The 25506-nt window shown below is 40.7% G+C and overlaps 1 protein-coding gene across 5 annotated transcripts in view; it reads left to right on the top strand.

Moving 5' to 3' along the window:
• Nucleotides 1-25506, top strand: part of LOC145353434 (plastin-2-like) — a 67038-nt gene that overhangs the window by 4698 nt on the left and 36834 nt on the right. For 3 of the 5 annotated variants that reach the window (XM_080204206.1, XM_080204205.1, XM_080204202.1), the window contains exons 1-3: nucleotides 7731-7828; nucleotides 24180-24280; nucleotides 24882-25039. In XM_080204206.1, coding sequence (XP_080060332.1) covers nucleotides 24214-24280; nucleotides 24882-25039 — 225 coding nt within the window. In that variant the 5' untranslated portion in view covers nucleotides 7731-7828; nucleotides 24180-24213. Of the gene's footprint in view, nucleotides 1-7730; nucleotides 7829-8018; nucleotides 8043-24179; nucleotides 24281-24881; nucleotides 25040-25506 lie in introns of those variants that run through there. The other 2 variants (XM_080204204.1, XM_080204203.1) reach the window with 2 other exon arrangements.

Genomic DNA, 25506 nt, shown 5'->3' with positions numbered 1-25506 from the left:
AGAGAGCTTTGTTAGCCCACTTAAACTTTGTGACATTCTCAGTTTGCAGGATGGCAAGGTTTCCTGGCCTGGGCTCTCTGAGAAGGAGGAAGTCCTGCTCAGAGAGCTTTTGGCCAATTTTATTACTGCAGTGCACAGGAGTAGGACTGCAAGCAGCCCCTGGAGCCTAAGTTCTGGGAGTAAAGGACCATGTAAGTATCGGGGGGGGGGTGGTCTCAGCACAGAAAGGAGATGAGGTTCCCTCTTCCCACCCAAGGGCTGAATAGCATTCATTTCCCAGCTTTGCCCCTGCTCCTGAATCTTTCCTGCCAGCCTGAAAATTCGGTTGGGTGGAAAATGGCCCTCAAATGGCCAACATTTGGCATGTAAGAGTAGCCCTCATCCATCCAGGCATAAAATTGCAGAGAGGCGGGTCGACGGGAACCTAGTGGGAAGGCCATCTAGAAAATTTTATGGTCATACCCCTCAAACCGGTGGTGGGGAAATGTAAAGTTCAAGTTCTGCCCAGATTCATAAACCTTGTGCTGAGTTTACTTGCTCGAAATAACAACAAGAAAATTCTCGCTATAAACATGACCCTGTATTTGTTCACCTAATCAGAACCTCAGAGTTGTGTTATCGTATGGCCTACATTTTATTCCCATGATTCATTGTTTCCTCACCTCATTATGTTTGCCTGCTGTTTCCGCATCTATCTTTGTGGTTAACCATTCACTGGTATTTTGCCAACTTGAATTCTGTGTGACTTGCATGTTAAGTGGGTTTAGTTCCTCAAAGGAAAGATCTTTCCAGTCTACAGAGGAGACTCATTCTCCTCCACTTGACCGCCAGCCCCATTTGGGGCAGATTTTGATCTCATTGGTTACAGAGATATGGCTATCAATTCTGCCAACCCACTCTCCTGCTGTCCTTGGCATTCTCTCCATCATTTATTTCACAAACCGTAGACTTGTGTTGAGATTCAAGTCTGTAGCAAGTTGACAAATACATCATTTTCCATCTTTGGTGGAAGCACTTTGCTGGGAGGTGCTTGAATTTCTTGTCTTACATTTGTATTTTTGTTTGTATTTTACTCTGTCTTATTCTTAACTTGAAGCAATGGCAGTACACCAGGCCGGGTTTCACACAGTTGGCAAAAGGGGTTACTTGCAGCTTGGCTGCATACTGCTTTAATTTGTATTCTTCAATCATTTTTATAGGTTTTTTTACCCGCTGAGGCCCCAGTTGCACAAAGCATTACCTGACCACTTCCTCTAATTATCAGGAACTGAGCTGTGTACAAGACTCAAGCTGGAGCACATTGTCATCCCTAAGCAATGGGCCACCTCAATGATTCCCATTTAATGCTCAGTGATAATGTGCTGCTTTCATGCCTTGGTTCCCACCTTCCAGGAAAACATGCAAAGTAGTGGAAAGATTCACCAGCAGCAGCATAAATACACTTTCTGTGGCGTTAATGGCCATGTTAGATTAATAGGGTGGTTTCTCCTCTGTGACAGAAAAACTTTTTAAGGGTTCTACAACCCCTGAAGCCCACAGTCGTCACCGCCCACCACCCCCAGGAATCTCCTGGCGTTAACATCAAACTCCCGATGACTATGAAAGCACCCTGGAGATTTCAATATGTTATTTTAAGCAAATAAATAAATGTGCCGCAAACTGGTACTGATGCGGGTTGCACACTGCAATCCTCAATATCTGTTTTTCCCCACTGGCTAAGCTCTCACATGTAGTTGAAGAGAAGAGTAGACCTGAGTGGCGGATGGTGACTGCCATGTCTCTGGGTGTCACTTTGTTTGGTAGGAGACTGGGAGGCCCGTCCCTGCTCTGGGAGGTGAGGGGAAAGCAGTGCTTCTGCAGGAAGCAGGCAGGGACAACCGGCCATGGTCCCAGGCAAATGTTACAATGCCGAGTCTGCCACTAATGTAACCATCAAGAGAGACTGACTGGAGAGCAGAAACTGGGGCAGTGGCTCATTAGTGCAGTGTGCGTGTGTTTGAATTTGATTTATTATTGTCACACGTATTGATATAAGTGAAAAGTATTTTTCTTGCATGCTGTACAGACAAAGCATACCATACATATAGATGGAGAGGGTGCAGAATTAGTTTTACAGCCGTAGCAAGGGTGTACAGAAAGATCAACTTAATGAGGTAGGTCCATTCAAAAGTCTGATGGCAGCAGAGAAGAAGCTGTTGTTGAGTTAGTTGGTACGTGTCCTCAGACTTTTTTATCTTTTTCCCGGTAGAAAAACGTGGGGTCCTTGATTATGCTGGCTGCTTTTCTGAGGAAGACGGTCAGTGAATGAAAGGCTGGTTTGTGTGATGGACTGGGTTTCATTCATAACCAGTTGTAGTTTTTTGTGGTCTTGCACTGAGCAGGAGCCATACCAAGCTATGGTACAACCAGAAAGAATGCCTTCTATGTTGCATGTTGGTGAGAATTGTAGTGGACATTCCGGATTTCCTTAGCCTCCTGAGAAAGTAGGTGGGTTTTCTTAACTATAGAGTTGCATGGAGAGACCAGGACAGGTTATTGGTATCTGGATATCTAGAAACTCTCGACCATTTCCACTTTGTCCCCATTGATGTAGACAGGGGCATGTCCTTTACTACGGTCCCTGAAGTCAATGACAATCTCCTTCGGGGTGTGCATGCACACGTGTGTATATGGGTACGTGTGTGTGTACGTGTACACCACGATTCCATCAGGCATCGAGGTGCAGCCATGCCTGAAAAACCCAGTTGTCAACCACGATAGTAACAAAGTATTTTTGTGCATCAGAGGATCCCATCCCCTCTGTTAGTGCCTGATGGTTTGGACAACAATGCTTACATTTATTGTATACTAATCCTGCAGCACTTGTAAATTGTTTGCTGAGGGAAGAAGTAAAGATATTGAATCTCATTGCCTCAACGATATTTGTCATTATTCAATTACTCATTATTTTAGCAATAAGTGTGCTATTGACCTGAGGTAGAATTGATCTTGTGGCATATTTTTCAAAGAAAGGAACTTTCCGATTGATATTAGTTCGATGAGAGTATTAGACATAGGTCTGTTTTTCTTTGAACTGATTCTAGAATGGTGTAGATTTTTACCTAAGTTTGATTTAATTTTAGTTTAGTGGGTTTAGTTTTCTACCTGAGAACATAGTTATAAAAGCCATTGGTGTCATGTAATTCACCATGGAGAAGGTAGTGGTCAGGGAGCACACTGAAAGAATTGCAAGATATGGAACAATGAATTAATGTTATGATCTTTGGTGAGTGTATTTTTGCCATTCGCACTATGATCATCACCATGTTTGTTTGTGTATCTGTATTTTCCCTAGTTAGCGTACTTCAGGGATACTGAAGACATGCTGACTGAGCCTTATCCTAGTGAAACTGCATCAAACCATTTTACAGCCGTCATTCAATGTTGGCTTGCAGAGCAGACCATCAGCCATTGACTTTCGCTGCTATGTTACCGTACCATGCATGTTACTAGCAAAGGGTATTTCATTCTGCTGCCCACTAATCTCTGAGCAGGCTTTTGTGAGTTTTCAGTGGCTGTCCTGCAGTATTTCCTGGAACTAGCAGCAAAGCAGGTAGAAGGAGTCAATGCTGGCACCTTGGACTTTTAACCCAAATTTTGTACAACAACAGTGGAAGTATTCATGACTGATGCCCTTACTTTGTCTATGACCTGAGGTGTGACTGACACCCATCCTGTGTACAATTTAGTTTAAAGTAGACATCATCAGAGAGATAGGTGAGCAAGCAAGCTATTTTAGATGGGTCAATGGTGACAGCTACATCAGGGGAGAAGGTGGTAACCAAGGAGTACAGACAGTTGATGCATCGGGTTCTTTGAGTTCACATTGTCTAATCTGATCCAGGCAAAGTTAATTTGACATTTAAGCCCCTTGTTGGGGACCGCTAGAAAGAGAAAGAGAGAAAATGGCATTTGTTCAGTCCTCTGCGAGATAGCATCTGAAGCCTGCTAAGGTTTAATGTCAAAGAACATAACCTTAGTCCAGAGAGCGAGAGGACACAAGGGCAGAGGACTAGGATAGGGCCAACACTAGAACCACAGATTTCTTCCAGCTTCCTCCATAGCCAGGTAAACACTATTCATTCAGGAAATATATTCCCCATTTTTATTCTTTGTACAACACCCATATTGAATTATATTTGGCAAAATTCTGCGACTTGATTGCACCTACTTCCTGTCCTAAATCAGACCAGCATGGATTGTGTTATGAACACAGGACAACTTTGTAAGTTATTAACTATAGTTGCTCCAGTCCTTGTTATCTGATATACTGGACATATCTCCACAGTAAATCAGAATACTCCTACTCAGTACCTGCTGCTCCCCCTTTTTTCAGCCAATTGATATCAAGTCTTAACAAAGACTTGTGCCCAAAGTTAGTGGACCAACCTTTCATGTGGAACTTCAGCAGAAGGTTTTGAAGAATTGTTGCAGTGTATCTGAATCTTAGAGCAGCATCTTGGCCCCAACCATTTCAACTGTTTTACCAATGCCCTTTCCTCCATCACAAGTTCAGATGTGAGGATGTTCACTGATTGCACTGTATTCAGTTCCATTCACAATTACCCAGAATCAGATAATAATGTTATTTGCACCCATATGCAGCAAAACTTCAGCTGACTAGCGGCAAGTAACATTTACATCAGACAAGTGCCAGGCAACGACCATCTCCAACAAGAAAAAGTCTCACTACCTCTGTGTCTATTCATCGGCATTACCATTACCAGCTTCCGCCATTATCAACATTTCGGGGTCACCATTGCGTAGAAACCCAACTGGACCAGCCACATAAATGTTGTAGTGAATAGAGCAGGTCAGAGGCTGGCTATTCTGTAGTGAGTCACTTAAATTGATTCTCTGCTGTTTCTTCAACATCTACAAGGCACAATTCAAGATTATGCTGGATTGTTGTCTTACATGGGTGAGTGCAGCTCCAACAACCAAAGACGTTTGATATCATTCATTTGATTGGCTTCCCATTCACCATCTGAAATATGCCATGGGCATACTACAACTGCTCAATAATTGTATTGTGGCTGGGTGATCCATAACCTCTTCGGTTGGTTGCAGCAGGTTGCCTTGGCTTCTTGAGAAACACAACCCAAACCTGCAACCTCCACCACCTCAAAGGACGGCTTAGGAGGTGCAAGTTACAGGAACACCATCACCTCCAATTTGCACACCTCTGTGATTTTGAAATGCATTGCCAATCCTTCAACACTGGGTAAAAATTCTGGAACTTCCTTCCAAACAACACTTTGGGAATATTCATCTCACAGATTGCTGCAGTTTAAGGTGAAAGAGCAGCACTATCTTCTGAAGGGCAAATAGAAATGGACAAAACAATGCTGACTTTGTCAACAATGCACATGTCCCAAGAAAGAATTCCAATATTCACTTGCAATGTCACTCTATTAAATAAGACATTGGTCAGACAGCAATTGCCCTCTCTGAAACCATGTCAATCTTCATTTGTTGGTAAGCTGCTTAATGCTGCCATTGAAATAACTGATGAGAAAGTTTCATGTAAATGAGTACATTAACATTTGCACAGGATAGTGCAAGGTCTAGATCAGCACAGGAGTTCTTTACAATGGAGAAGTGAGTTTAACTCTCTGCAAACATGTGACTGATTCTCTCTGGTCCTAACTTTTCCACTTCATAAATCCACGATGCTATAAAATATTTGTTAAGGTCACACGCCTCAACAAAAATGCTAAACTTGTCAATCTCCTATCTCACTGCACAGTGCGGTCTTCAAGTGAGGCTGGGTTAAGAGAAAAGGGATCAAAATGGGGTAATGGGATAGGGCCTAGGTGCATTATTGTTGGTGCAAGCTCAATGGGTCACATGGCCTCCTTCTACACTGTAGGGATTCTATGATTTTATGCAAGTGTACAAAAGTAATTCAGCCTCTATTTTAAAGTCACACATTCTGCCATTATTTTTAAAGTTTGGTTATAAGCCCTTTGGCCACATTTCCAGTTAAAATCACCTATGTAAATTTGTCACTCTGTAACCATGCTATTAGTGATCTAAATATAGTTCCTCCACTGGTGGCAGTGCATAATTGCACACAATTATATAGGCAGTTTCTGATATAAGGGTGGACATAGGAATTTAGAATGGGAAAATTTGACAGTAGGAGTCCACGGATGTAAAATTTATAAGTATTAGAAGTTTAATTGCAAAAGATCTTTTATAATACAGGTTAACTGTTTATCAGTTGGCTTGAATTCTTGCATTTGTTGTGATCAAATCTGATATTAGTTGCTAAACAAACCAAATCCCAGAGGGAAACTTGGCTTACCGACTATAAGCCTTTGTGTTCTGAAAAGGAGAAGAAATCTACTGATCTCCCCAGCAAGGAATTCCAGCAACACTTTTGGGATTTTAAATAAGTAAAAGATATATTAACAAGAAGAAAAGGCAACTTAAACTAGAAAATTACAGTTGCACAGTTAAAATATTCTTACAAAGTATTCCCCCCAAAACATACTTTGTCCAACCAACAAGTAAACACCTTCCATTCAATTCTGTCTTACAGACATTTAACTGTCAAAATCCAGTAATGTTACCCAAGGCAAAACTGCTGTCACTATAATAAATAGATACCACAAGATCTCTCAAACTCATTTCCACTTTGCCGAGGAAACCCAAGAAACTTCAGAAACAAGAAAACTTTATGCAACGAAGACTCATCTGGCTTGACTGGATGGCTGATTCACCTTCTGTCAGCACAGAGGTGTTCCAATGAGGTCTTCCTCACCTAGCCAACACATTTCCTAAAGAATTTGTTTTTCCCTTTCGCCTTCGACTCCATTGTCCTCAGCATCCCTTTGAGCTTTCCAAAATGTAAGACTCTCTCATGTTTTTTCTATTGCCTCCCTTTTCCGGTCAAATGAAATTTAATAACCTTCCTTGTTTATTTATAAAACTTTTGTAATTTGTAAAAATGTTACTCCCCTTTAGAATTTAACAGCTGAAGAAACAAGTTCCTCTCTATCTCTAAAGAAATTTTTAACCTCTGCTTATTAAATCCACTTGATCATAGCTTCAATACAAATGCATGCATTTCACACCTCTACTCCTTTCATCTCTCAAATCTCCCAGACAAGCTGTTTCTGTTAACCTTCTCCCAGTTTAATTACATAATTTACACTTGTGGACCCAAAGCCTTTTTACAGAATAACACGATAGTCCCCAAAAATATTTATAAAAATAACATTCATTCTCACATTACATTATAATTTTAAAAAGGAAATCAATTTCAATTGCAGAAAATGGTAAGGCGTTACGAATAAAGTATGAACCATGCACGTCCTAAAGCAATGAGCACAGACTGTGGAACAACTAGTGTTAACTTGCTTCTAGACTGCTGAGATTGTTAGTTATTTTGTTCTGGTGTTGCGATATTTTCCTATCACTAAGGTAATTTTTTCCCCCATTTTAAATTAATGCAACATTATTTGATGCTGGGGATTGAAATGGTTAGATTCTAAGAAATGATTGCATGAAGACTTTTTGGAAAGTGATTGAGTGGATGGAAGTGAATGAAGGCCGAAAACAGGCTATGAGTTGGTTCATGTGATAACCATACCTACTACTCAATTGCCTTATAAAGGCAAATCTCGCACTCTCGGATGACATGTTACCGCCACTCACATCACTTCCTTCCTCTTATGCATCTCTAGTTCATACACTGCATATGTTCTCTTCTGACAGAAGAAAGTGAGGACTTCTTTAAGACAAGGATAGAGTTTTAAAAAAATCACTCTGCTTTCTTAAGGTAACGACGGAAGTTGGAATTGTACATCTTTGCTACAAGAATTTTTTTTAAATGCAAAGGAACCAATGTTGAGCTGTGGTGTGCTGCACTGGAATTGAGCAGTCAATGTGAATTGAGCACAGTCAGTGTTGTAAGCATGTGATTATATCTTTAATCAGAAGTGCAGGAAGCTTGTGGTTAGACTGCACCAGGCAGGCATATTGATAGTCAGGCTGTGAGTATACATTTGTCCCACCTTCAACTGTCATTTTGCAATTTTTTGAAAAGGAATCATTGAGCATTACAGAATGCAGTATTTGTTAGTTTGCTCAATCTGTAGAATGTACTTGGCATGGTCAGTGTAAATTATGCATCTTTGTTAGTACTTGTCAAGGTTACTCTGCGTGATATTGGGCCACAGAATACAACGTGCTTTTCGTGCAAAACTAGTTGCCGTTAATGCACCTTGTTCTTACTTTCTTGAATCTTATTAGATTTAAGAATAGCCTTCTGATTTAAAATAGAATTGTTATTTTAAGGGCACTCTCTTGTGTCTGGTTTAGGCCCAGATTGCCTAATGAATTGGGAATCTGATTGAATTTACTTTAACTTATTCTTTATCAGTGGAAATCAAAAATGTTATACAGAACCTCTAAACAATTCAGTTGCTGAATGTAATAGATCTGTTTATTTTTGTGCTATATAATATGTAATATATAATTTTAATTAGTATTTGACAGGTTGCAGATATGAACTATTCTTATTTTTAATTTGTCCTAAATATATTAAAAAAACTATCAGAAATATGCTGTAAAATCATTATTGTAATACAACATTATAATTTATCCTTAGACTTTTGTCTGTATGAATCAAAGGTGGAATATTTGAATTTAATGAATTAATCCTTCTTAAAATTTTCAACATTTACTTAGAAGTCTTCGTTTGATACAACTTGTTCTTTTTTCCCCAGAGTTACCTATTTTTAACTCACTTGATAATTTGCAGTGTGAGCAGTGAAAACGCAGAAACATTCAAAACTACAGATTGTACAAGAAAGCCAAACTAGGTACTTTATTAAAAGGGCGCAGTGGGAGCATTTATTTAAATGACATTAGGGAGAACTGATCAGGCAAGCAGAAGTGTAGCTGTGCTAAGGGAAGTTGGGAAACCAAAGATTAAGGAAGTAAAAATTTAGGCATTGCAAAAGCATGGCATACTATGTATATGTAGCTTGTTTCTGAGGAAATATTTGTAGGTACGTTATGAGCATATTATCTTCCAGGTTTGACTACTCCACACCCCATTACAGTTGACAAGCGAATAGACTGTGAGTCTTTGGCTGGGATGTGAAGCTGCTGATAACTATAAATGGGAATCAGAGATAGTAAATAGTGAAATCAAGACCATATATAAAATACAGAGAATCTGCAGGAAATGTAAGTTGGTTTAAGTAACAAGATGATGAGATGTAGACAGTATTATGTAAACTTTTAAAAAAATGTTCTCTGAATTCTTCCAAAGTGATTTTTTAAAAATTTAATTCTGTTTGTAACAGGGTGGGGATCTGTTTCTAAACTACTGCTTCAACTGCCTTATAAGCAGCCGGTGAGAAGTGTATTCTGAGTGGCTGCAGATGACTGGTGCTCGGATAATCCCCAGCTTCTGCTTGATAATTCCCCACAGTGCTATTACTGAGATCGGAAGGTAGCCATATGGGTACAAACCCATGTCTAGCATCTCCCTCGGGTACAACGCTCCACAGTCTGTGCCACTGCTCTGTTTTCAGAACTATTACTTGTGTTTCTCTGGTGCTGGTTGCATAGTGCAATGCCTCAAAGTGCTTTCTTTCTGTTGAGGAAGACAAATGGGTGGATTACTGGGCAGTGGAGGAGAGAGGAAAGTTGAATGGGATTGGGGCAGTGAATCAACAAGTAGGATTTTGGGAATGTTTATGAAAGGGAGAAGTGGAAGAAGTTGATGTTAGGAACATTGGCTACAAACAGAAGCCCAGCACTGTAGAAGAGTGTGTTGCATTTGAGAAAGCTTTACAAGAGGAGACCGCTGAAACAGGGTGTGGCATGGCCATGGAGGAGTTGGAAGGTGAGGATGATAACTTTAAAGTCAACATCACTGGATCCTGGGGGGGGGGGGGGGGGGGGGGGGTGCAGGCAGTGGAGCTTGGAGACAGCAGTGTGACGGATTACTGAATTTGATGTGGTCTCTGTATTGTGTTGTGTGTGAAAGCCAGATTGAAAAGTTCTGAACAAAATGTAGTGGAAGAGATGCAAGCCAATTTGTGAAGTCAAGATACATTCCAGCCATAATGAAAGAAAGGCAAGTCTTAGATAGGTGGTACTTAGACAAGCTAGTGGATTGAAGGTAGGCTGCTTGAGACAGGGCCTGATAAAGATGGTTATGAAGGAGGTGGAGACAATACTGGAGGACAGAGACAGATTAATAATGTCCACTCGTATAGGGTTGAAGAAATGAAATTGATATAGAGTTGTGGCAAGAGAAGATTAGGTGAGATTGGCATCATTCATGAGATGGATGTTTATAGGACTGAAGGGAAGAAACAGGTGGATGTGGGAGAAATATTAAAAAATGCACTGGGAGAAAGCTCAGTTGAGTAAATAGGAGTTGAAGGGGAAGTTGAGTGGACATGAAGTCCTTTAGTCCCTTGAATTTGGATTTGATGTGAGAATGGGAATGGAGGGACAACTGAGGTGAGGGCCAGCAGTGAAGATTAAGTTTGGAGTTATTTCTACTCTCTATGATAACCTTGAGGAATAGTAAGCAGCTTTTACTAAGGTGAAAGAGTACTGTCAAAGTGGTCCAACTAACAACCAGTCTGACCGAAAACCAAGGAATTCAAGCATTATGTCAATAGCTTTTGAAGTACTTTGTACACAGAACTAACTATTGGCTATTATTTATTTCATTGGAAAACTTTGTTCCTTGTTAAATGTACTAACTCCTTCATTTGAAAGCTTGTATAACAATGATTCATTTTAGCTCTATTGACTGGCACTGGAACAAACTTCCACTCTCTTTATTCTTTAATTTGATATAGCAAACGGAAGTCAATATTAAAAGGCCAACTTTCCAAGCTAACTGGAAGTAAGTGAAACTTGCCCTGAAGAGACAGCCTGATGGATTCTTAAGTCTGGTTGGTGTAGATAATCTCTATTGGCTAACCCTCCGTGCCCAAGTAACAAGACCAAACCGCACTTCAACCTAACGTTTCATCTGAAACCAGCTTGTTTTCCATAGTTTCCACTGATTAAATCCAACTTCAAAATTGTGGAAGTATTTTATTAAAGTCCACAGTTGTGCGTGCAATCTCAGTCAGTGCATGTTCAAATTTAAAAATTAAAATCACTTCAGTTACAGTGTTTAACTAATGTGAAAAAGAAACAGGATTACTAAGGTGGTCCAGCCACCATCTGTTTAACATTAGTTGAAAACCAAGGGATTCAAGTGTATGACGGAAATGGCTAAGGAAGATTTTGTAGATACCTATTGGATAACAAGGTTCACTATTGGTGACTATCATTGATTTTCCTGAAAAATGTAATTCCTCTTTGATAAATGTATTAACTTGTAAATGCTTGCATAATAATAATAATTCATTTGTAGACTGGCAACTTGAAAAGGAGAAGTAATGATTTGGGGAATTTGTGGGGGGAACTTTTATGGGAAATATTAGATCAGTTCAGAGATGAGGAACAGTAGAAACAATGATCCCCGGGTTATTTTCTGAATCAGCTCATAGCACACAGTGCGTGAGTGAGTAGCTGAGTCTCCAATACATTTCAGGCTATATTACGCAAAATATCTAGACTATTATTGATGATCATTATTGCTTTTATTTATTCTTAAGATAGTTGCTAATTATTGGAGATTGACAACAGTTGTGTTGCAAAATTCAAATGTAGCTTGTAAATGAAGGCCTCTGTACTCTTTAGTAATGCATTTATACAGATTATATCTTAACTTGGGTTGGACCAACTAGGGATACTATAACTATTCTGAATGACTTAAGATACTAGGACTATTTCTACTGGAGCAACACAAGCTCAGATAGCATATTATAGAGAGTTTTAAAATGATAAGGGGTATTCATAGAATCCCTACAATACAGAAAGAGTCATTTGATCCATCAAGTCTGCACCAACCATAATCCCACCCAGGCCCTATCCTCAGATCCCCACATATTTACTCTACTAGTCCACCTGACACTAAGGGGCAATTTAGCATGGCCAATCAACCTAACCTGCACATCTTTGGACTCTGGGAGGAAACTGGAACACCCGGAGGAAACTCATGCAGACACGGGGAGAACGTGCAACCTCCACACAGGCAGATACCCGAGGCTGGAAATGAACCAGGGTCCTGGCACTGTGAGGCAGCAGTGCTAACTACTGTGCCACCGTGCCACCCCTGGAGTAAGCAAAGAAGGAATATTTCCTCAAATTGGAGAGTCAGTGTTGATGAATCCACATTTTAAATTGTTACTAACAGAGAATGCAGAGGTTAATTATACTAAATCTCTTTAGATTTAGTGCTTGGAGGAGAGTTTGCTTTAATCGTCACACTGAGTGAAGCAGAAATTATTTTAGAGGAAAAAAGATAAGTATTTTGAATCAGAGAATGATACAGATCTGTAGGGAGAGATCAAGGCAGTGGAATTAATTTTGCAATGACAGTACAGGATGAATAGCCCTTTCTCTGCCATAAATGTCAACGGCTTTATGGATTAGTAGATTTAGACAAAAGAAAGTGGTTCCTATTAGATGAAATACTTTGTGTTAAAAATTGAATTTTTTTTTAGTTCAGCACATATCCAGTTAATGTAGTTCGGCCCACTTGTTGTTAAAGCTGCTTTATGTACTTTAGGTTAGCTTCTCTCCAGCTGCTCTCAAATATAGTGTCGACTTGCTGCTTCCCCATTGGCTGCAGGAGCTCACGTCCCAAAGAACGAGACTCGCGTCGCAGTTTATGCTTCTTTCCAGGATGCATAGCTTTGAGTCAGAATGTTATCTTGCTCTGTAAGATTCATTTTGTGATAATTGTTAGATGATTAAAACATGAGACAAAATGGAACCTGCTGTATTAGTCATTTCCTGTTTCTGGTTTGTTCTGAGCTGTAAGTAGAAAGGATAGCTTTGTAACTCGTCAATGGTGATTTCAATCAAGTGTAAATGATTTACGCTTCAATTCCAGGCCGAATTTTAGACTTGTTTTACACATTGCAAATGAATCTCCATAAATAGATTGCAATAACAAAATTACACCTGGAAGGAAATACCAACTTTGGAGGTAACAAAACATATTCTCATTGAGTACTGAACAGTGCTGACTTCAACCCTGGTGTTGCCCAATTTCTTTCACCAGTGGGGAAAAAAAAATTGCTGACTTACCGTTGATAATCAGCCTAAGAATCAGAACATTTTTTAGTAGCTAGCGCTCAAGAGTGGAAACAGAAAGATACCATACTAAAATATTCAATTGGAAGGAAAGACTCATATTTATATCACACCTTAGATGGTGTCAAGATCTCCCAAAATGCTTTACATACAATGGTTTACTTTTGAAAGTAATTTAATTTACTTTACTATCCTAGTGTAGGAATTAGGGATCAACTAGTATTGTCATCACTGTTTCCTTAACATCCCCAGGAACCATAGGTGGTGCAAGTCTCACACCTTTTTATCCTGGATTTCTTCTGGGGAATTTTGAGCTCAATAGGTTTGCATTTTCCTTGCTGCTATGAGTGTGCACTAAGGTCCTCTGCTTAAATCTGCTGCTCCCTAACCCCAATTCCCCCTTAGGATGCTGCCACAGGCCCGCTGCCATCAGTGGTTTCCCCAGTGCAGATTTCTCACTCGTGCTTGCTCAATTTAAATAAGACCTGCCAATGCCAACCCATCTGGTGTCCTGCCAACATCACCATCTGAACTGTATCCAAAAATCGACCCTAGTATGTTGGTTATTGACCAAGTTAGAGTTTAAAGATCTAACTCATTTTATTAGAGTGCTGTTATTAAAGTACATTCACCTTTATTGAGAAATTTGTGAAGATGCTGGTCGGGATTTTCCAACCCTGCCAGCATCAGGCATCATCTCAGGTGGGGTCAAACTCGATTTTTCCATCATGCAGAAAATCCCACCCGTTGTCTGCACAATCTGCTAATACTCTATTTTGATCACCTGTCATTCATTGGTACTATTCTTGACTCAAAGTAGAAGGTTGTGGGTTCAAGTCCTACACGAGAATCGAGTATACAAACCAGGTTGACACTCTAGCACAGTATAGAGAGAGTGCTGCACTTTCACAGATGCCGGCCAGAATTCTCCAGTCTCGTACGCCCCACTTCCGCTCCATTCACAGCAGGGGGACCAGAAAACCCCAGCCGCTGGCGGGGTGGGAGAATCTGGCCTGCAGTCTTTTTGATGAGACATTAATCAAAGATCCTGTCTGCCCTCCTGGGTGCATCTATAAAATCCCTTGCAACTATTTTGAAGAAAAGGGGTGTTTTCCTTGTGTCTTTGGGCCAACATTTATCCCATTAACAACATAACTAAAAGGACAGATAATCTGATTCATACATTATTTTTGTGTGTGGGTCTTTGCTGTATTCATATTGATTAACCACATTACCACTGCTGCCTCACAATGTCAGGGATCTGGGTTCAATTCCAGCCTTGGGTAACTATATGGAGTTTGCACCTTCTCTGTGTGTCTGTGTGGGTTTCCTCTGAGTGCTCTGGTTTCCTCCCACAAGCCAAAGATGTGCAGGTTAGGTGGAATGGTCATGCTAAATTGCCCTTTCGTGTCCAAAGATATGTAGGTTAGATGGATTAGCCATGGTAAAAATGTAGGGTTACGGGGATAGGATGCGGTGAGAGTCTGGGTAAAATACTCCTGTCAGAGAGCCAGTGCAGACTTGAAGGGTCGAATGGCTGCCTTCTGCATTGTAGAAATTCTATGATTCCCCACATTACAACAACGACCACACCTCAAAAAGTATGTCATTGGTTTTAAAGTGCCTTGGGATAACTAAAGGTTGTGAAAGGTGCTTTATAAATGCAGCTCCTTTCTTTATTGGTTCTTTAACTTTGCTCAGAAGCCTATTCTTTGCTTTGAAAAAACTTGAATTATTCATTAGGGCGATCTTAGCCATTTTAATAAAAGAACAGAAGGATATTGTGTTTTTTTGGACAGTATCACCTTGAGTAGAGTTGTAATTCAAACTAAATCCCTTGGAATAGACAGGAGTGAATTGTAAGATCTATATTGTATCAGCATCCCTACAAACAAATTGACATTAATCTGTAAATATTCTGCACTTCACTAAGTCATTGTATTTCTGTACTCTGTCAAAAGGAATTTTGTTCTGTTTGCTGCTTTTTCACTCAGATGCATCTGAATTTATTGATGTATCTGCGCATTCACTACCTCTGGGTCCATATTTTGTGCAATGGAGTCTGACAAATTACCTACTAAATTTTTCATAATTCATTTTGGAATCTGATAGTGAACATCTGGAATGAATTATGGTTGACATCAATCATCCCACAATCACTAAACTCAGGACCAAAGCATAGGAAACATTTGTCAATTTATTCTGGTATTCTTGGATCCAGCTGATCAAAATTGCATCAAGGTGTGAAGGAGATGTTTTGATTTTGAATAAGATCAGGCAAAAGTTGGCACAAATCTCATTTGCTGTTTTTGATATGGGATTGATGAGATGGTACGCCTCATAATTCACTGAGTACTCCTAAACATAATCATTGAAAATAAAGATAGATGTTCGCATTTTTTTTGATGGTTAAAGAATGATTCTGATCACCATCTAACACAGAATATTTCTCTGACTACAAACTTGTTGCTGAGGGTTAATGGTTACATAAGAACATAAGAAATAGGAGCAGGAGTAGGCCATATAGCTCTTCAAGCCTGCCCTGCCATTTAATAAGATCATGGCTGATCTGAAGTGGATCAGTTCCACTTTCCCGCTTTCTCCCCATAACCCTTAATTCCTCTGTCTATCAGAAACTAAACACTGAGAAAGGAGAATTACGAAGGATGAATAAAAGCAGACTGTAATGAGGTGGTGGAGAATTCCTTGAATCTGTTAATTTAGCCAGTTGGTAAATACAAGAAGAAGAGGGAGCAAAGGTAGCATGGAAATAAAATGCACGAAATTAGGAACAGATTGTAATTCAATGAGTTAGTTATACTGATGCGACACTGTTAATGCAGGCAAGCAGCTCAAAAAATATAAATTAGATTGCTGCAGTGCTTTCACTGCAGGCTTAGACAAAGAAAAAAACAGAATGACTTGCATTTATATAGTTCCCTTCATCATCTCTGGATTTCATGTGGGGGAAAAAAGGGTGCTATTGGAACAGGATTTTTAAAATGAATCCTGTAGGTCATACCCCGAGAAGAATTTGTTACCAGGTATGTGACAAGTAACCAATCCATTGGTCAGGAAATGGAACCATTTCAACTTTAAGTTACCTACCATAGTTTTGGAATGAAGCTTAGAACCTTGTGCAGAGCAAAGTAATAATGAGCTGAGTCCCAACAACAATTTTAATGAAATTTTGCAAAGTTTGCATTTTTCACAGGGAAAAAGTTGGCAAGTGTATGCAGACATTGAAGTTTAAGAAATAAAAGGTTATGTCTCCTATTTTGGAGGAAGTGCACTCATTTCTAGATCATCAGTACAATAAAGTGTTCTGAACTTTTTGTTACATGATGCAAAATGAAGGTTTTTTTTAAGGAACACTTTCTAACATTAAAGTTGTCACATGATAGCATTGGATGGCACAGGTGACTGGTTTCTCCACATATAATACACTATTCCAATGAGATTATACACATTTCTGAATTAAATTCTAAACGAGCTTCAAGGACCTTCACAATCTTCTCTCTCCTGCCAAGCTGGATTATATATGTAAATGTGTAAGAAGTTAAAACAGCTGCAACTCATTTTCATGCAAATCAGTGGCTCGTGGAGTAGAATATTCTTAATTTAGGATGTCAGGCAGGAAACGGAGCTTTTGTGACACACCTCAGCACTTGTGATAGCGTTCATATGAATATTTTTCCTCGGGTTTTATTGCTCGCACGTCTTGTCTGCATGCTGTAAATTCTAGGCAAGCCTGTGCAAAAAGAACTTGTTTGCAAATCTGAGATCACTACCACACTTGCAGCAAGCAGCTTTCAAACAAAATGCTTTATGATTGATAATGCTGTTTCCATTGAAGTGAAAGGCCATGCATCCCCCTATTCCTCATCTGCTAAGCACCAGAAGCTAAGCTATTGGCATCTAGGCAGTAATTTCACTAGAATTGTGCCATTCCATTAACTTCTTTAACAGCTGTTTTGAGGCATGCAGTTTCAATTACATCTGAGTGCACTAAAAATGGGTTCCACTCTAATATGTACAGTGTATCTGCTGTGGGACCTTAATCTCTTAAGTGTTTTTTTTTGCCTGAGTACCAATAGACCTATAAAAATGATTAATTATTTCTTACTCAATCACTGAATGCATTTGGAGACTGATTTTATTATCTGCATGTTTCACATTTGCTCAAATAAACAGTTCCTTCCATTTTTTTTGATTCATTCACGGTATGTGGGTAACAGTGGCAAGGCTAGCATTTATTGGCTGTCCTTGAGAAGATAGTGATGGGCTTCCACACTGCTGTTAGTTGAGGAGTTCCAAGATTTTGACACAGTGACAATAAGGGAATAGCAAGAGAGTCCCAAGTCAGAGTGGTATGTGACTTGGAGAGCCCATGTATCTGCTGTCCTTGTTAGTCAGGCTGGTGGAGGTTGCAGGTTTGGGAGGTGCTGTTAAAGAAACCTTGGCAAGTTGCTGCTAGACGTTTTGAAAACAAGTATGTGTTGTAACCCTGGTGCACTGGTAAGGAAGGGAGTGGATGAGATACTAATCAAATAGACTGCTTTATCTTACATAATGATGAGTGTCTTGAGTACACCCATTGGGCAAGTGCAGAGTATCCCACTGCAATCTGATATGCATTTTTGTATGTGGTCAAAAGGTGTTAAACAGTGAGGAGATGATACACTTGTTGCTGAATACCCGACCTCTGATTTGCTGTAGTAGCTGTGGCATTTATGTACCAGTTGAGTTCAGTTTTTTTAATCAAGGATAATGGAAAGGGTGTTGATGATGGATTTGGTAAATGTAAAGCTATTGAATGGCAAAGGGACGTGGTTAGATTCTCTCTAGTTAGAGATGGTCAGTGCCTAGTACTTCATGCGTTATTAATGTTACTTGCCACTTATAAGCCTAAGCCAAATTCTTATGCTCCTCTCCGGCAGGTTCTGAGCTGGGCATGGTGAGGTGGAGGGGACACTTGAGGGCCTTTCCACATCCAGCCTCTATTTTTAGGCTGGCAGGTGCTGATTGGACCAAATAGAAGGAGTTAACGATCTCAATCTCAGTGTCAAGGGGTGGGGGAGACACCACAATTTGCATGCATCTTCAGATTTTGGACACTGTCCCCTCAGGGACCTGAGAGCTCAGGTTCTCCCTCACTCCTGGTCTGACCCCTGGCACTGAGATAACCCTTCTGACCCCCAAGAGCAACTCGTACCCTGAAGCCCTCAGGATCCCCAGTTTTTACAGTCCTGGGACATAGATTCAGGCATGGTGCTGTAGTACCTCTTCTGGCCAGTGCAGCACTATGCCTGGAGGTACTGGAGAGATGTCAGCTCATCAGTTTGGCTAACAGCTCTCCAATTTAGCATAAAATAGCAGCAGGCCTATCAGAGTACATTCTCTGATTATGTTGATACTGTAAGATTCAGTAATGGTAATTCAGTGGAGCTGGTTAGATTCTATTGTTGGAGATGGTCATTACCTAGCACTTGTAAAGCACAAATATTACTAGGCATGTATCAGGCTAAACCTGTCCAGGTCTTACTGCAAGCATCCATGGAGGAGTTAGAAATGGGATTGACACTGAAATTTTCAGCAAACATCCCCATTTCAGGCCTAATAATGGGCAGAAGGTCATTGATGAAGCAACTCAAGATGGTTGGATTTAGGATACTTCTTTGAGGAACTCCTACAGTGATGTCCTGGGCTGAGGTGATTTGGGTTTCAACGGCCACAGCCACATTTCTTTGAGCTAGGTATGACTTGGGAGAATTTTCTTCTTGTTTTTCTCTTGCTTCTTTGTCAAAGGCAGTCATCCTCATTTCCCCTCTGAAATGCAGCTTTTTTGTCAATGTGCAGATCAAAGATGTTTAGATAAGAGTGATCCTGAAGGAACCCACACTGTTTATCATTGAAGATGCCATTGCTGTGTGTGTCACTGGATACTACTGCCAGTGTCACTTTACATTGCTCTGCAGATGATGAAGAATACAGCAATGAGGAGATAATTGACTGGATTGGCTTTGTCCTGCTTTTCTGGACAGACACACTTGGACAATTACCTGCATTGTTGGATAGTGTTAGTGTTGTAGCTATCTTGGAACATCTTGGCTAGGGGAGAGGCTGGTTCTGGAGCTGCAGTGTTGTTGGGGCACATGGTCTTTGCTGTATCTAATGTGCGCTGCCATGTCTTGGTATCACCTGGAATGAATTGAATTGGTGAAGATGGCATCTGTGATGCTGGGAACCTCACGGAGTACTCAAAATGGATCGTTCCCTCGACTCTTTTGTCTGAAAATGGCTGCAAACACTGAACCATGACTTTTGCGCTCACATGATAGCATTTCTCATCATGGAAAATATTCCTGAAGCCTCTCTCCCTGATAGGTCTCTAACTGTCCACTATCATTCACATGTGGCAGGACTACAGAATCTTGATCTAATCCATTGGTTGTGGGATTGCTTACCCTATGTCAGTGGCATTGTGCTTCCAATATTTAACAGGAATGTATTAGTGTTGTAGCTTCACCAGGTTGGGACTTTTATATTTAGAAATGTCTCGTGCTGCTCCTGGCATGCTCTTCTGTACATTTCATTGAACCAGGATTGATTTCCTGGCTAATGGTAGTGGTAGAGTAAGAGATCTGCCAGGCCATGAGTTTACAGCCTGTGGTGGAATACAGTTTTGCTCCTGCTGATGGCCTTACAGATACCCACTTCTGAGCTACTAGATCTGAATCTACCCTGTTTAACTCGGTGGCTGTGTCACACAGCACCATGGAGGGTGCCCTCAGTGTGAAAACCGGACTTCCTTTCTACAAGGGCTATATGGTTGTCACTCCCTACAGTGCAGTCATAGGGGTTTACAGCATGGAAACAGGCCCTTTGGCCCAACTTGTCCATGCCACCCTTTTTTTAAAAACCCTTAAATCCCAATTGCCTGCATTTGGCCCATATCCCTCTATAGCCATCATTTAATGTTGGCAAGTGTGAGGTGGTCCACTTTGGTAGGAAGAATGGTAGGAAGGACTATTACTTACGTGGCGAAAAACTGCAGCAGGCGACGGTGCAGAGGGACCTCGGGGTCCTTGTGCATGAGTCGCAAAAACCCAGCTTGCAGGTGCAGCAGGTGGTCAGGAAGGCGAATGGGATGCTGGCTTTCATCGCGAGGGGGATTGAATATAAAAGTAGGGAGGTCTTGCTGCAGCTGTATAGGGCATTGGTGAGGCCGCAGCTGGAGTACTGTGTGCAGTTTTGGGTGCCGCACCTGCGCAAGGATATTTTGGCCCTGGAGGGAGTGCAGAGGAGGTTTACTCGGCTGATACCGGAGTTGAGGGGATTGAGCTATGAGGAGAGGCTGAATAAACTGGGCTTGTACTCGTTAGAGTTTAGAAGAATGAGGGGAGATCTCATTGAGACGTATAAGATGATGAATGGGATGGATAGGATAGAGGTGGAGAGACTCTTCCCGCTCAAAAAAGACAGTAGGACTAGGGGGCACAGCCTCAAGATAAAGGGGAGGTGGTTTAGAACGGAGTTGAGGAGGAACTTCTTCACTCAGAGGGTGGTGAATCTCTGGAATTCTCTGCCCGTTGAAGTGGTGGAGGCTGCCTCGCTAAATATTTTTAAGAAGCGGGTTGATGGGTTCTTGATAAGAGAGGGGATTAAGGGTTATGGGGAGAGGGCGGGAAAGTGGAACTGAGCCACGACAGATCAGCCATGATCTTATTGAATGGCGGGGCAGGCTCGAAGGGCTAGATGGCCTACTCCTGCTCCTATTTCTTATGTTCTTATACTCATGTAACTATCTAAATATCAGCCATGGACAGTTTCATCAGCAACAGGTGGTTGGTGAAGATGAGTCCAAGTAGGGTTTTCCCTCATGTTAATGGTCTCATTACCTACTGTAGGCCTAGTCTTGTAGGTATGTACTTCAGGGTTTGTTCAGAGGTGGTGATACTCTTCAAACTGGACACTGAAGTTCTCCCCCCAGATTACATTATGTATCTGTGCTTCTCTTGATGCTTCTTTCAAATGGAGGAGAACTAATTCTTCAGCTGAGGGAATACTGTGGGTGGAAATTCTCATCTGTGTTTAATTGATGCCATGAAACTGTATTAGGTCCAGAGGCAAGACTTCTTCTCTCTCCTGACTGGATACCTCTGTGTGACCAATTCTGGTGGGCTAGTGCTGTTGGTACAATAGGATATACTAAGGGATACCGATTGAGGAGTCTGGAATCTTGGCTGAAAGCTATGATTCCATCAGTATGCCTATATAAGGCTGTTGCTGGACTGGTCTGTGGGACAGCTGTCCCAATTCTGATACAAAACCAGATGTTAGCGAGATGAGATGGACATCTGAGGATCACTGTGAGATTTGTAGATCACATCTGATGAGGACAACTGAAGGCTCCCTTAAATATCATAAAAACTCATCTGATTCATTAGTGCCAATCTGGTAGTTTACTGAAACTAGCTCTTTTAATTCCAATTTTATCTAGTTAACTGAATTGAAATTCCCCCGCTGCTGTCACAGGGGATTTGAACTCGTAACTCTGGTCCTTTGTCTTTACTGCTGGGTTACTAGTCCAGTAACATACCATAACCATTCTGGTACTATGTCCATCATATGTACATGTCTACAACTTAAGATGAAGAAAAACATAAGAAGTAGGAGCAGGCCATTTGGCCTCTCGAGCCTGCTTCACCATTCAGTAAGATCATGGCCGATCTTTTTGTGGACTCAGTTCCACTTACCCGCTGGCTCACCATAATCCTTAATTTCTTTACTGTTCAAAAATGTATCTATCCTTGCCTTAAAAACATTCAATAAGGTAGCCTCAACTGCTTCACTGGGCAGGGAATTCTATAGATTCACAACCCTTTGTGTGAAGAAGTTTCTCCTCAACTCAGTCCTAAATCTGCTCCCCTTATTTTGAGGCCATGCCCCCTAGTTCTAGTTTCACCCACCAGTGGAAACAACTTCCCTGCTTTTATCTTATCTATTCCCATCATAATCTTATATGTTTCTATAGGATCTCCTCTCATTCTTCTGAATTCCAATGAGTATAGCCCCAGTCTACTTAGTCTCTTCTCGTAAGCCAATCCTCTCAAGTCCGGAATCAACCTAATGAATCTCCTCTGCATATATCCTTTCTCAAGTAAGGAGACCAAAACTGTACACAGTACTCCAGGTGTGGCCTCACCAGCATCCTATCCAGCTGCAACATAACCTTGCTGTTTTTAAACTCCATCTCTCTAGCAATGAAGGACAACATTACATTTGCCTGCTTAATTATCTGCTGCACCTGCAAACCAACTCCTTGTGATTCCTGCACAAGGACACCCAGGTCCCTTTGCACAGCAACATTTTTTACCATTTAAATAATTGTCCATTTTGTTGTTATTCCTACCAAAATACTTGACCTCACATTTACCAACATTGTACTCCATCTGCCAGACCCTCGCCCGTTCATTTAGGCTATCTATATCTCTTTGCAGACTTTCAGCATCCTCTGCATACTTTGCTCTGCTACTCATCTTAGTGTCATCTGCGAATTTTGACACACTACACTTGGTCTCCAACTCCAAATCATCTATATAAATCGTAAGCAATTGCGGTCCCAACACAGATCTCTGAGGCACACCACTAGTCACTGAGCACCAAACAGAAAAACACTCATTTACCCCCACTCTTTGCTTTCTGTTAGTTAACCAATCCACTATCCATGCTAACACATTACCTGTAACACTGTGCACCTTTATCTTATGCAGCAGTCTTTGCTGCGGCACCTTGTCAAATGCCTTCTGAAAATCCAGATATACCATATCCACAGGTTCCCCATTGTCCTCTGCGTGCATAATGTTCTCAAAGAATTCCATCAGATTAGTGAAGCATGACCTGCCCTTCATGAACCCATACTGTGTCTTACTAATGGGGACAATTTATATCCACATGTCTCGCTATTTCTTCCTTGATGATAGATTCAAGCATTTTTCCTACTACAGAAGTTAAACTAACCGGCCTATAGTTACCTGCCTTTTGTCTACTTCCTTTTTTTAAACAATGGCATTACATTTGCAGAACAGAAAGATGGACATTAAAGAAATTTCAGATATTGACCAGAGTAATTTGGTTAAATTGGTCAATTAGTAAAGGGCATTAATGTGGAGATTAACACCAATCTCAAACATACTGAAATTAACATTAAGCACCTTAGATCCTATATATTTAATGTTGTTAGGTGCATGGCAGTAGATAGAGTTAGGATGACAATGTTTCCATTTCTAAACCAATTTGTTAAACTACTGCAATGTGAATTCCATTTGAGTCAGTTTGGCTCCTTTGGTACCAGATTTGCCTCTGTCAGAAGTCATGGGTTCAAGGCCCACTCTGGGACATCACCACATTATCTAGGTTGGTACTTTAGCACCAGTACTGAGTGAGTGCTACAGTGTTGGGGTGCTGTCCTGGAGGTATGGAACTGATTCCTCATCTGCCTAATCAGGTGAATGTAAACAATTCTTTAATTTGTACAACTGCAGTTTTCCTGACATCTAGGCCAATATCTATCCCTTAATTAATAACAGTGAAAATCGATTAGCTGAACATTTATCTCATTGAGGTTTGTGGGACATTGCTGTGTGAGAATTGGTTGTTAAGTGCTCTTGGGTGGTGAGGATGTGAAAAATGCTGTACTTGTGCACTTCTTGCTGCTATTGTTTTGATCCTGTTTTCTTTTGTGGTTTCAAATCATAGAACAAAAACAGAGATTTATAAGATTATGCAATCAGTAAAATCAGCTGACAAGAAAGGAACAAGATTGTTTTCCTTTCTAACTGATTTAAAGTAAATAGCAGGAATGAAGACTGTTGCAAGAAATTTTTTTTTTGACAACGAATATGAAAGTAACAAGCCAAAAATTCTAATTTTGTTTTCAGATTTGTTTGTTTGTATCAAAGATATTAGAAGAATATGGCAGACACAGCACAGATCCCAGATGAAGAGCTAGAAGAACTTCGAATTGCATTTTCAAAAATTGGTAAGTAACCTACTGATGTAACCTTAACAATAGCTATCTGGGAAGGAATAAGAGTGTTCGCCTGATTGAACAGAAGGTGCACTGATTGTACCTCAGGTTAAGTCGGGGAGTTGGAACATGTCACTGGTACTCTATCACACTCGGTTTGAAAATAGGCCCATCTCTCGCTGCAGCTACCACGCTCTTTCTTGGCCATACCACCTACCTTTGGTGAGTAGAGCTGACTACTCCAATCTGGGCAGGTGACTCAACATTCAGCAGGCCCTGTATTAGTGCCTGCCTATATGTATCCCTCCCACATCCTACCACCCCCCCCCCCCCCCCCACCCCCACACACACAGTTGATGACACATGCCAGATGGTCAAGGATTCGGCTGTTGGTACTATGGAATTTGATATTTGAAAACATGCAAGGAAATTTGAATGGGAACGTGGAGCAAAACACACAGATGGCAGATTACATCTAAAACGCAATCTTTAGGCCCAGATTTCGAATACTCAGGTTGGGTACAGGGATAAGTTTGATGGGGCGCATTCTTTAAGTCCTCTTTTCATACAAAGAAATTTACAAGTTTTAATTGGATCTTCTTTTCCTTTTCAGACACTGATTACTCTGGATACATTGATAACAATGAACTCCACAACCTCTTTAAAGCAGCAAATCTGGATTTACCAGGCCACAAAATACGAGAAATAAAAGATGAGCTAATGGCCTCCGGAAGTCAGAAAGACCAGATCAGTTTTGAAGACTTTGTTGGAGTAGGTCACGACATGACTTTTTTGATTAACTTTGGCTTAAAAGGACTGGATTCCTTGAATATTGTTGTTAAAACCCCACCACTTTTAAATGAATATCAAGAAAGAAAGAAAGAAAGAAAGAATTTGGGTAACTCCAAAGGGTTATTCAGCCAATGAAACACTTTTGAAGTGCAGGCATGTTATTGTAATGGGACATTGAAGTTGTGGACAAGGCGGCCCAGAAGCAGCAACAAAAATTGAGCTCATGTAAATTTTTTTATTTAGTGATGTTGACTGAAGGATAAATATTAGCCAGGACAGCAAGGATAACTCCTCTTCAAATAGTGTTGCGGAATCTGTAACACTTGAGAGGGCAGAGAGGGCTTCTATTTGACATCTCACCTGAAGGACAGTTATCCTTGATAGAGGGAAAAAAGGAATTCTTAGTTTAGCCTTGGCTACAGTGTACATTGTCTGAATTTAGCATG

This window comes from Carcharhinus amblyrhynchos, chromosome 15 (assembly GCF_965287045.1).
Source record: "Carcharhinus amblyrhynchos chromosome 15, sCarAmb.v2.hapA, whole genome shotgun sequence".
In the NCBI taxonomy this organism is placed as follows: Eukaryota; Metazoa; Chordata; class Chondrichthyes; order Carcharhiniformes; family Carcharhinidae; genus Carcharhinus; species Carcharhinus amblyrhynchos.
This window is presented reverse-complemented; position numbering and strand designations above follow the sequence as displayed.